This window comes from Pantherophis guttatus, chromosome 2 (genome assembly GCF_059756535.1).
Source record: "Pantherophis guttatus breed Tessera chromosome 2, ASM5975653v1, whole genome shotgun sequence".
Taxonomy (NCBI): Eukaryota; Metazoa; Chordata; class Lepidosauria; order Squamata; family Colubridae; genus Pantherophis; species Pantherophis guttatus.
This window is the reverse complement of record NC_142064.1, coordinates 274,212,159-274,225,010: the sequence shown is the minus strand read 5'-3', so window position 1 is coordinate 274,225,010 and position 12,852 is coordinate 274,212,159. Positions and strand designations below refer to the sequence as shown.

General features: G+C 40.3%; 1 protein-coding gene across 1 annotated transcript in view; it reads right to left on the bottom strand.

The window, feature by feature from the left end:
* The window catches only part of LOC148115933 (vomeronasal type-2 receptor 26-like), a 32,546-nt gene extending 24,731 nt beyond the window's left edge, over positions 1-7,815 (bottom strand). Inside the window, exons 1-4 of the mRNA XM_087885304.1 lie at positions 7,598-7,815; positions 6,358-6,646; positions 5,142-5,936; positions 2,094-2,306 (exon numbers count right to left, since the gene is read on the bottom strand). Of these exons, the coding sequence (XP_087741430.1) occupies positions 2,094-2,306; positions 5,142-5,936; positions 6,358-6,646; positions 7,598-7,815 (1,515 nt within the window). The remainder of the gene's footprint in view (positions 1-2,093; positions 2,307-5,141; positions 5,937-6,357; positions 6,647-7,597) is intronic.
* Positions 7,816-12,852: the final 5,037 nt, after the last annotated feature.

Genomic DNA, 12,852 nt, shown 5'->3' with positions numbered 1-12,852 from the left:
AACAGATAAAGGCAGAATGCATCAGTTATCACAGCAAACAAGAGGAAAACCTAATACGAACTAAATCCACCCGGGTCTTCTACAATTTTGTAAACAACAAACTTAGAGACACAAGATCCATCCCACCATTAAAAGGACCAAATGGGAAAGACTGTAATGATGAAATTGTTAAGGCCAACCTCTTCAACACATTCTTCAGTTCAGTCTTTGTAAACAGCAATGGTTCATGCTCCTCAATTCCCAATTGTACCACAACTACTCACAACGATCTACTACATGTCGATTTCACAGAGGATGCCGTTGAAAAGGCACTACACAACCTAATACCATCTCTATCGATTGGCCCTGATGGATTATGTGCCTACTTCCTAAAGAAGCGCTCAACCACCATAGCAGAACCACTTAGCATAATCTACAAAATATCTTTCATAAGCAGCTCCTTACCTAACTTATGGTCACTAGCTATGATCATCCCTATCTTCAAAAAGGGTGACCTCAGCCTAGTTGATAACTACAGATCAATCTCATTATATTGTGTCGCCTACAAAGTCATGGAATCAATCATAACCCAATCCATAACCCTCTACTTAGAGACAAACAACCTACTCTCTAACAAACAATGTGGCTTTAGAAAAAAAAATGCCCTGCAATCTGCAACTATTGCACTGCAAAAACATATGGACTTCAAAACTCGAGCAGGGTAAATCAATAGATGCAATTTAGATAGACTTCTGTAAAACCTTCAATTCAGTGGTACATGACAAACTACTGTACTTCTAAAACTTAAATCTTATGGCATTTCCAGATTCCTGCATAAGTGGATAGCTGCATTCCTATCAAACAGGCAGCAAGTAGTCAAAATAGGGAACACCTTATCTAACCCTGCACCTGTTAATAGCGGTGTTCCCCAAGGCAGCGTTTTAGGACCCACACTCTTTATACTTTATATAAATGACCTTTGTGATCATATTATAAGCAACTGCATTCTCTTTGAGGATGATGTAAAACTATTCAACACCACTGACAATTCTGCTACTCTACAAAAAGACCTTGACTATGTTTCAGAATGGTCAAACAATTGGCAACTCCAAACCTCAACCAACAAATGCTCTGCTTTACACATTGGCAAAAAAAAAAAAAAAACAGAACACAAAATACAAGCCAGATGGATACGACTTAACAGATGACCCTCACTCTGTCAAAGACCTTGGAGTACTCATCTCAATTGATCTAAGTGCCAGAGCTCACTGTAACAGCATTGCTAAAAAAGCATTAAGAGTTGTTAACCAAATCTTGCATAGCTTCTTCTCCGGTAATATTGAACTGCAAACTAGGGCATACAAAACTATTGCCAGACCAATTCTTGAATACAGCTCATCTATCTGGAACCTGCACTGCATATGGGACATTAATACAATCAAATGAGTCCAGAGATATTTCATGAGAAGTGTCCTCCACTCTTCTGCTCACAAGAAAATACCTTATGCCACCAGACTCGAAATTTTGGGTTTAGACAACTTAATTTTCTTTTATTCATATCCTTTTCATGTATTTATAATTATGTTTACACTTTTATAGGTCATAAAATACATGCTTGACAAAATAAATCACCATCATCAAGATTAAATTTATTTCCTAGTGGTACAAAAAAAATCATCCAGTCATGAATCAGTTTCATCTGATTCAGTCCAAAACTAAATTCAGGCACCAGTCAACAGAATCGCTATTTGAGGATAAGGAATAAACGAATCTGAGGCTATGAGGAACACATTTCCCAGCCCTTGTGGGTGTCTCACTAGTTTGATTGAGATACTAAATTATAGAGGGGACACAAGAGGACCGTGGTCTGCATCCTAAAGAAGAATCCAATATTGAATGTGTCTGAATCAGCTTAAAACTGTGTTCCATATTATAGCATCTGAAGAACAATTTTGTGAATAGTACTGAATCCTCCTGAGCAGTAAATAAAAGGGTCTATTCCCCATATTCAATTCTCAGTGAAGTCATTCATCATGATAATTGTGGACTTAGCCCACTTGAATTGGGTTCTAAGGCTTTGAAAAACAGAGATAAGATGGCAAAATTTCACCCACTTTGTTTAACACCTTTAGCTTTGAAATAGCATTTTTGAAGAAAATAAGTCTTTGCCTTTTAAATGCCCCTAGTAGCCTTTCGGTGGGATCCTCTTTGGGGAGAACCAACAAGCTTGAGATGCCCAGATCTGCTGCTATCTCTCCATTTTGGTCCATGTAGAGTATAAATTCGGAAAGATTGCAAAACTCATTCTTCTCCAGAAAGGGATGAAACTAGAATGGAAACATCCAAAAATTTTAAAAGCAGAAACCTCTGTTTCTTATCCCATGTGATCTTTTCACATTTGATTCTTTCTTCTACAGTTGTACAACTTGTAACTATTGTTCTCTAACTTCAAAGTATGCTTAATAAGGAGAAAAGTGTCACCACTATCTTCATAAGTGAAGGAAAAAGGTTCAGCAAAATTTCTCAATTATATATATTGACAGAATTGATATTAACAAAATGTATTTAGTACAATTGGTCCAGAACGCAGCAACGCGGGTAGTGACGGGAGCAGCATGGCGCTCCCATGTAACACCACTCCTGCGCGAGCTGCACTGGCTCCCAGTGGTCTTCCGGGTGTGCTTCAAGTTGTTGGTTATCACCTTTAAAGCACTCCATGGCATAGGGCCTAGCTATCTTCGAGACCGCCTGCTGCCACCGACGACCTCCCATCGACCCGTGCGCTCCCACAGAGAGGGCCTCCTCGGGGTGCCATCAGCCAAACAGTGCAGGCTGGTGACCCCCAGGGGGAGGGCCTTCTCTGTGGGGGCACCTACCCTCTGGAATCAATTGCCTCCTGAGATAAGGAGAATCCAAGACCTCAGTGCCTTCCGCCGTGCCCTTAAAACCTTCCTTTTCCAGCAAGCCGGGCTGGCCTAATTTTTTAAGTGTTTTTAAGTGTTTTGTTTATTGTTTTTAATTAATGGGGCCAAATTTATATATATATATTTTAACTGTATTTTAATATTTGTACTTGATGTTTTTACTTGGCTGTTCACCACCCTGAGTCCTCAGGGAGAAGGGCGGTATACAAATTCAAAATAAAATAAAAAATAAAAATAAATTTATAGGGAACATTGTAGAGCAGGTGTCAAATGAATTGAACAATAGAAAAAAGAGAGTATTCATAAATTCTTTGAAAACAAAAGGGGGATTACCAAAAAGCATGGATTTTCAAGATGAAATTGCCAGTCTAAACTTATCCCTATTAGACCAGATGGGAAACAAAACGCAAATGAGCTAATTCTACTTTTTCGAAGGCCTCACTGAGAGAATCATGCAAGTCTGTAAGTATAGGGCGGTATAGAAGTTTAATAAATAAATAAATAAATAAATAAATAAATAAATAAATAAATCTTTCTGATTTTCTTTCTCTGCCCATTATGCAACTGCAGGTTAGGCCCTCCTATCTAATCATTCTCTATGCACCATCTCTTTTTCCCACGTATCATTATATTTCTTAATTGATTGTACGAATGCTGGTGATATAACCTGATTTCAGAAAATTATTTAAAAAAACTATTTCACGATTTGATGATTAGGAACCTATTTATGTGAGGGCTGGATGGTATGACAATTAAGTGGATAAAAGCTTTGTTAAAATTGTACTGAAATAATGTTTAATATTTTAAACTTTTCTCATAAAAATGGGGTATTAGTGTTAATAATAACTCCTTAGTTCTTGGTCATCAATTTTTCTATATTGCCATTACTGTGTTTCCCCGAAAATAAGACCCTGTCTTATATTTTTTTTGAACCCTGAAATAAGCACTTGGTCTTATTGCCATGCGCTCAAAAGCCAGATTGGCCTTATTATCAGGGGATGTCTTATTTTGGGGAAAACAGGGTAGTACAGTAGAGTTGATAAATCTGTTTGATGGAAGATTTATATAAACTCTTAGAAAAGCTAATTTCATCTCATTCAAACAATGCCAAGATTACAGAAAAATATTAATGATTTCCTCATAGGGAGAGGTGCATCAGGAAAATGCAGTAGAAAAACACCTGAGCTTTAGCAACATGGAATTGATAAAATATAACACTTTAATGATACACTGGAAGAGGGACAAGGGATACCAAATTTGGTAAGTATATTTGTGAAAATAATCTTGAAATAGTAGTTGTTGGCAAATCAAGTGTGAGTCCACAGTAAGATGCTCGTGGAAAGAAGATAAATGCATCCATAAAAATATCAGAACATGAATATTATGGTTTTGGGAGATACCAACTCACATACAGTTCCTCTGGTGGCACCATGCTTGGAGAAGAAGCATTGCACAAACCCTGAATCAGGTTTAGGGGAAAGTGAAGAAGCCAAGGAAGAGATCAAAAGGCTCTTAACCTTCAGGAAAGACTACAAGGAGAGGAGCTATATTGCTTTATGGCAGCAAATAATAAGTCTGGGAGCAGCTTTCCAACTAAAATATTCAGTTGGAAAAGGGAGGATACAACATTTTTCCAATAGTTGGAAGTTGTTAAGTGTCCAAGAAATGAAAGATGTTAAACAGAAGCTTAATATTTTCTCACTGTTATTCCAGGGTGTCAGACATGATAACATGAATTCAGTCACAAAAAAGAAGATTCTGGCTGAATGAGAGGAAAACATTCTAGAAGGTGGAACCATTTTAGAACTGAACCAATAAAACAGAGAAGTTCAGTCTCCCTTTCACTGATTTGCCTTTATGCAAAGATAGAGGATCCATCAATCAGAAAAGCTTTAACTGGGTTTCCTGCAGATAGGAGGGGTTGGGCTAGGTGGTCTCAGGGTCTCCTTCAGATTGCTAAATGTAAAATTCTATGATGCTAACCACCTCCATCCATATCTATACATACCAACATTTATTTTAAAATGCATACATCATTTTTAAAATTAGCCATGGTTTAATATCAAAATTTTTCTCTTTTAGTATAGGCTGTTTGGAAAATCATCCTCCCAAGTTATGAGATTGGCCAAATCTGTTGGCCTTTTGTAGCACAAATAGGTTGAGAAGATTCTCCTGCTTCTCCTTTGAATTTTCAAAAGTAACTAGGTTTTATGGAGCCTTCTCAGGACCCTCATGTACCTGCCATGGCTGTAGCCTTGGAGTGCCCAAGCTCTCTTCCCCTTCTTCCCTTTTCCTCCTGGAATTGGAGGAATACGCAGCATTCAAGGCATGGACCAGAGTCTTAACAAAACTATAATAATGTCCATCATTTGTGATCCAGAACTTGCTTCCTTTCTTTTGGGTTCCCAGAGGCGATTTCTGAGTGCATCGTCTCCGGCCTTTGACAGAAAAAACATGCTTTGAAAGAGAACATTCAAAAGACTCATCTTCAAACTGAGGGTTTAGAATGAAATAGGGTTCAAAAGCATCATCTTTTGGCCTTTCCTTTGACAAAAAGGAAAAGTTCCAAATACTATGGATGTATTTGAGAAGTCTGTGCTTTTTCATTTCATATGTTCCCAAACCTGTCATGAGCCAGACTTTCCCTTCAATGGATCCTGGAAAACCTTCAAGGGTTAAATGGAAAGGAAGGATTCTGTCCCAAATGGGATCATATTCTGCAAAATGAACAAAGACATTGACCTGTCTCCACTTAGACATGGCTTCCCTGAAGGATTTTGTGGGTATAGTTGTTGAGAATTGTTGTGATATAACAACACAAATTTCATTCCTGACAAGCAAAGGAGTAAAAGTTCTCATGAAATTCTCTCCTTTCTCTGTGTCTGAAGCAAAGAGACCAATCAGGGTCCATCTGAAATGGAGGAGAAGTTGGACAATTCCTGGGTACTGAAAACCTTCTTTGGGGAACGTCCGGTGGAAAAAAGGAAACTGACTTTTTTCACTCAGAGCCTCTGAAGCAGTTTCAAGACTAATCTGAAAAAGTGATAAGACAATACAGTAAAAGATATGCAGTGTATGTTTTATCAACAGTAGATAAGAGAATCCATTTGGATTCTTTTAATGAATCTGAAAAATTGACATTTTCATTACTTTGTCTAAGATCATACGGAAAACATGAGCTTTCCATCACTCCTTAACTTCCAGTTGCCTAGAAGTTACTTCTAATTGAACACAAAGTTTCTGCTCAATTCACATGTCTGTAGTAGAAGCCCCCTAAGCAATGAGGATGGTGTTATGAGAGGATTTGTCTGCTTTGATCCTTGCTCCCTCCCCACTGTGGATCCTAATCTTTGGCTATGATACCTACAATTCCATAGACAAGATATAGTTGGATCTATCACTCACCTACTACCACGCTACTCAATTTAACAGATAGAGAAATAAACACACAAACCTGTGAGACTTTGTAGAGGCCGACTAATGTTGACATCTGGATAGAGATGTCCCTTTCAGCTCCATCAACAAGAGTCAACAGGTTGTCCTTCCTTCCACAGCTGTAGTTGGGAACATTGGCTTCTCCAGCAGAGAGAATGTCCAGCAAGGCATCTGAAGTGCCAAGTGTGTTCAAATAGTTGTCATGGATGTTGTAGCCAAGCGTCAAATTGTGCAAGAGCTGGGGAGTTTTGTTGACAACTTGAATATTGAAAATAAAGTATAATAATCTTGATTTATCATAAGGTAAACTAAAGAAAAAAAAAGTTAAATGTTGATATCAGCATCTTCAACAGCAATAACAAAATCTTTCTTTCTATTTAATAAATTACTTTTCTCCACAAACCTATTGAATCTTAAGCCAGTATTGATTCAAAACCAGCAGCAAACTATTCTCACCCATCAAAATTTAATTTTAATGACTGTTGGTAAGAGAAGATGAAGATTGTTCCCCACGAGGGTTAAATTCACAAATCCACCATAATATGTAGCAATGCCAATTTTCCTCAGCCCAGGAACCATTGCAAAATAATTCAATCATTCAAACAAAACCATCATAAATGGAAGAGGATTTTTGATATGTGACCCAGAAAAACCATTCAAAAAATAAATCATCTATTCCTATAAGGATCAGGAAATGAATATTAAAGAGTGGATTAGAAAACTATGGAAACAAAAGGAAACAATTCAGGATTGGAAGGGAGAGGAAAATAATGTGGACTTCTTTCATGTTTTCTTTCTGCCCCATTTTTGGATTTGAGTATTTCCACAAAATAAGACAAAGGAAAGAAGTCATGGAAATCAAAATGTTTCACAAAAATGAACAGATCTTGCAATATAGGAGCAAATGAAATAAGAAGAAATGACAAAGAGTGTTAGAGCTCCAAAGAGCCTTGATAGTACAGTGGTTTAGTGCACCCTGTCATTAACACAGCTGCCTGCAATTTCTGCTGGTTTGAATCTCTCCAAGGCTCAAGGTTGACTCAGCCTTCCATCCTTTCTAAGGTAGGTGAAATGAGGACCCAGTTTGTGGGGGCAATAAGCTGACTTTGTATAAAATATACAAAAGAATGAAGGCTATTGCTTAACGCATTGTAAGCCGCCCTGAGTCTCCGGAGAAGGGCGGCATATAAATGAAATAAAAAAAAAAAAAGAGCTCCAAATGGAGAGAATTCACACATTCATCACACTGTATGACTTACGAGTCAGAGTGATTATAAGGAGCCTTGTTGAAAAGCAATATTGTATGTGATATTTCCGTTGCAGTGATGACTATACTAATGAGATGGTCTCCTGGTCTGTAATAGCTTGATGGTTTTTCTCCATCCTGGTGTTCCAAACTCAGCGGGCACTTGATTCCAAGGTTCCAAGAGATTGGCAGAGACACTAGCAGCATCAGAAGCAGAAGGAGGAGGTTCATAATACATAGAGATGAATCAACCCCTTTGCTGTTTCTGAATAAGAATCCAAAGGACTCTCACAAGATGAAAATGCCAGTAGCTTTCCTGAACCAGACAGAGACAAACCAAGCTTCATCTGGCAAGGAGAGAAAATACATTCAAGAGTACAGCTCCTACTTGTTCCAAACGTTTTCCAAAGAGAGCATTACCTGAAGCATTTATCCTTTTCTGACACAAGATCCCTTCCTTATTGCTTCAGTCAGATGTTTGTATCAAAGCAATCACTGGAATAGTAGCAGAAGAGATATCAAAGACAAATTGGTGAAAATTACAGTAAGACACAACTTCCCTTCTGGGAATCCTGAACTTCTTCAGGGGCTCCATTTGCAGAGGAGTAACAGGAGAAAAACATGCTATAGAGAAATCACAGCTATACCCCTTGGGGACACTGTTCTGTAGTGATTGTGGTCCTTCTTGTCAGAACATGTTCAGAAAGTGAAGCTGAAGTAGATAAATCCATATCTTTGTCTTTCAACGTGGCCTCTTGTCTCCAAAGACTGCTGGGGAAGGTAACGCAGAGTTATGGAGTTTGATGTCACAATTGGTTAATTGTGGTTAACTCTAATCTTGCCTGTCTTGTAATACCAAGAAAGCAATCAGTCACCTTGAAATGTGTCTACAGTTAAGAGTAGAGTCCTTTGTGATTTTCTGTAAGAAATTCTAAATTGGACTGATTTTTAGGATTCCTTGTGCCTAAAGTGTAATTTCAATCTGAGTTGTGTGATGGCCTAGTGATGAAGATGCTCGCCTCTCACTCAGAAATTTGAGAGTTCAATTGCAGCAGATGGTTCTCTCCCAGAGCAAAAAGAAAATATATCTGCTGTGAACTCTATATAAGTATCAGGAAGGGCATTTCACCAGCAAATGCTCAGCTCCATCCAGTCACCCTGACTCTACTCTGAATAAATAAATAAATACTAAAGGTAAAGGTTCCAGTGGTGAAATTCAATTTCTTTTACTACCAGTTCTGTGGGCGTGGCTTGGTGGGCATGGCTTGGTGGGCGTGGGAGGGAAGGATATTGTAAAATCTCCATTCCCACCCCACTCTGGGGCCAGCCAGAGGTGGTATTTGCCGGTTCTCTGAACTACTCAAAATTTCTGCTACTGGTTCTCCAGAACCTGTCAGAACCTGCTGGATGTACTCAGGCTCTATTGAGTTCATAATACAATGTATTAAAGGCTCTTTTGTCATGTTTTTTTTTAAAATTAGATTTATATGCCGCCCTTCTCCAGAGACTCAGGGCGGCTTACAATGCATTAAGCAATAGCCTTCATACTTTTGTATATTTTATACAAAGTCAGCTTATTGCCCCCACAAACTGGGTCCTCAATTTATCTACCTTAGAAAGGATGGAAGGCTGAGTCAACCTTGAGTCTGGGGAGATTCGAACTTGCAATAATTGCAGACAGCTGAATGTTAATAACAGGCTTTTAGTCTGTTGAGCTATCCAGGCTCCTGATACTACCTTGCTCTTGGCTACCTGGATTTCCTGGCGGTCATCTGCTTTCCTAGCCACAAACCTACCTAGGAGTTCAACAAAGCTAAGTTGATCACCTTCAGCATGATGGTCTTCTGTAGTGTCTGGGTATCCTTTCTACCCACCTACCTGAACACCAAGGGGAAGTATATGGTTGCTGTTTAGGTCTTCTCCATGTTGGCTTCCATTGCCAGCCTGTTGCTATTAATTTTTGTCCCCAAACGTTACGTTATTTTGCTAAGATCAGATTTGAATTCAAAGACCATTTGATATTAAAATAAAATAATAGAGTTTTGTGTTTGTGATTCCCAGAAATGTCAGTTAATAAAATGATAATAAATGGTGTTTGACACTTTAATTTCTTTAAATTAAATTTAAAAAACCCAGTCATTTCTTTAAGTGGTAGAAATGGACTCCCAGTTTATAATAAATGTGTTCTTTTCTCTTTTCTCTTTGATGTTGCGTATAAGGGGAAGTGGGTTAGTGTGTATAGAAGTTGTGGCTGAGTGTGGGAGGAATTCTTAAAGATACATTTGAATCAGAGACCAGACATCTTTCTGTTGCAGCTTCTTCTTCTTTTTTTTTTTTTTCTTATTGACAGAACAGGGAGAAAGGATTGGCCTAAAGAAAAGAGGATTCCCTCCTTTTGATTTTATGTAAATGGATGCATACAAGGTAGCAGTGGGTTTCAAATCCCGTCACTACTGTTTCACTTGTGGACACGCCTGCGCTCGCATGTGTGCGACACTTCTGTGCATGTGCAGAAATGTCCAGGGTGGGTCTCTTGCTGCTGCCGGAGCCTCCTGCTGCTGCCGCTACCAGTTCGCCCGATCCGGGATGAACCAGTAGCAGCCCACCAGTGATACAAGGGATTGGGAACCAAAGCAAGTTAAATGATTCAGTCTGGGCAACAAGAAGTGTGTGATTGGGTAAAGGACATCAAGATCTAGTGAAGTCTGTGAGGCAATTAGTTCATTAATGCAGTAATGATCCCCCAAAATCTTACTGTGCCAATTCATGGGCAGGGGGGTCTTTTCCTGGGAGTGATATAAGAGAGATGAGAGGGAAGGAGGGATGGAGAGAGTGGGGAGAGAGAGAGACGTGTGTGTGTGTATTCAGTATTTCATGAATATGGTAATGTTCTTCTCCATGATTTTGGATATGTCTCCTTAGGACAATGCAATTGGTAAGGTGAGAGTTCCTGTCAGCCTCAGCTTTCCTGCTTTAGCTGCCATAAGAAACGGGGAGGGATTAGGTATGGAGCAGAGGGGGGGAAGAGAGCAGGAGGGGGTTTGTCTTTGTAGGAGGGGACTTCGTGGGAATCGAAACTGGATTTCAGAAGGGGATGGCTGACCAACTGTCTCGACATTCCTGATGGATGACGCTGCCAGACGTGTTGCCACCTGACCTTTGGAAGACCTTTAGATTGGCTGAGAAAATATAAACATGAGGGGGGGGAAGAAGCTTAGTAGATGCATTTCGCGTGTTTTGGTCACTTCTAGCTTTTCACTGGGTTGTTAATCATTTCATATTCAGTAAAAGTACCAAATTCTTCAAAATGCTTGAGTTTGGGGTTTTCTTTCCTGGATACTGAAGGAAGCATACCTGACATTAAGCTGGAAGTCATCTCAGTCATCCCGGACAAAACCCGAGGGGACTGAAAATCCAAAGTATGTCAGACCGAGGGAGTGATGAAGAAGGGAAGATGGGGGCAGCGAGTTCAACCGCCCTCCAGTCAGAAAGAGAAACTGCAGAATGGATGGAAAGACTCCGTTTGGAACCGGAGGAGGCCAGATGGTCAAAAGGTGTCGGGAGACTGCCGGACTGGGGAGAGAACCCCCGGGGAGTGACGACTTCCAGACCCCGAAAAAGGGAGGCAGTGTGGATGCAACAGCAGAAGGAACGTCTCGTGATAGATCAAGCCTTGCAGCTTATCCGTGATGTGGAAGAAAGCAGAAAAAACCGTGAGTCTTTTGAAACTCCTGTGGAGAAGGGGGAAGCAGACCCCAGGGGGGAGGCCGAAGAGACAGCCTGCGGGGGAGAGGAAGAGTTTGAGGAGGGAACATCCCAGGCTTCGGCAGCTCGAGGAAGAGATGCAGCCGGCCAGAGAACCCCAGCCCTGCAGGCCCCCCCCCCGCAGACGTAAGAAGCCAAAAATCCCCCCCCTTCCTGGGAAGTTTGATGGAAATCCTAAAACCTTGGGATTTTTCCTGACCCAAGTGTGGAACCACATGCAGGATTGGGGGGAGGACTACGAAACGGATGCGGCTAAAGTCAGAAGCGTTGCGAATGCCCTAGAGGGAGTGGCGGCTGAGTGGATGGTGGTTCTCCACAATAACAACTCCCTCCTGCTGAGAAATTACAACCAGTTCATGAGGGCCCTTAGAAGACGTTTTGAAGACCATTTAGCTGAACAAAAGGCGAGACTCAGAATGAAGAGCATTCAGCAGGGTCGGAGGCCGGTGGCAGAGTATATCCAAGAGTTTCGTGAACTGGCACTCTAACTGGTGGTTATAGGGTGTTAAATTAGGGAACATAACACCCTATAGCCACCAGTTAGAGTTTTGTTTTCCCTGAAAAGATGTTCCCCATGAAGCTGCTCTTCCTTTTGATCTGTTTTTCCTATTATTTAGCCAGAATCCGCTTTCTTGCAATTAAGCTGATTCGTCCAATTCTTACACTCTGATGCTTATTTACACATTTTATTAAGAATGTTTTTCAGATTAAAAGAAAGAAAAAAGTGCAAGAAACAAAAGTGGGAAAGATAGAAAGAAAAACACAGGTCAAGAAATAAATAACTTCCAACCTTCCTTTCAGTATTTATTATTCCCTGTTAATTGTCAAGCAGATGCAAAGGAAACATAGAAGCGCAATAATAACTGCAATAAAAAAATAATTGTTATCAACTTAAGAAACAAGTTCACTTTAACTTCCCTACTTTAACCTTGAGATGTTCTTTTCTGTTTAGGTCTGGTCTTAGGATAATAATGTAGCACTTGGGGAAGAAGATGAAGCCCAGCAAACCGGTACTGGAGGTCAAGATGGAGAAAATCTGTACAACCACCATAGACTTTCCTTTGGTGCTCAGGTAGGTGGGCAGGAAGGAGATCCAGACACTGCAGAAGACCAGCATGCTGAAGGTGATCAGCTTGGCTTCATTGAAGGCCCCAGGAAGGTTCCTGGCCAGGAAAGCCACTGTGAAGCAAATGGCAGCCAGAAAGCCCATGTAGCCAAGGACAACATAAAACATGGTGACAGAACTTTCGTTGCATTGAAGGGTGATCTCTCCAGACTGGGCATGCAGGTCAGAGTCAGGGAATGGAGGAGAAATTATTAACCATATGGCAGAGATGAAAATTTGACCAGAACAACCGCAAAGGATGATGGAGTTGGCCAAGCTCTTCCCCAACCATTTTCTGACTTTATTCCCTGGTTTTAATGCCAGAAATGCCAGCACCACCGTGATTGTTTTGGCCAACACAGAAGACACGGCTATTGAAAACACAATGCTAAACACTG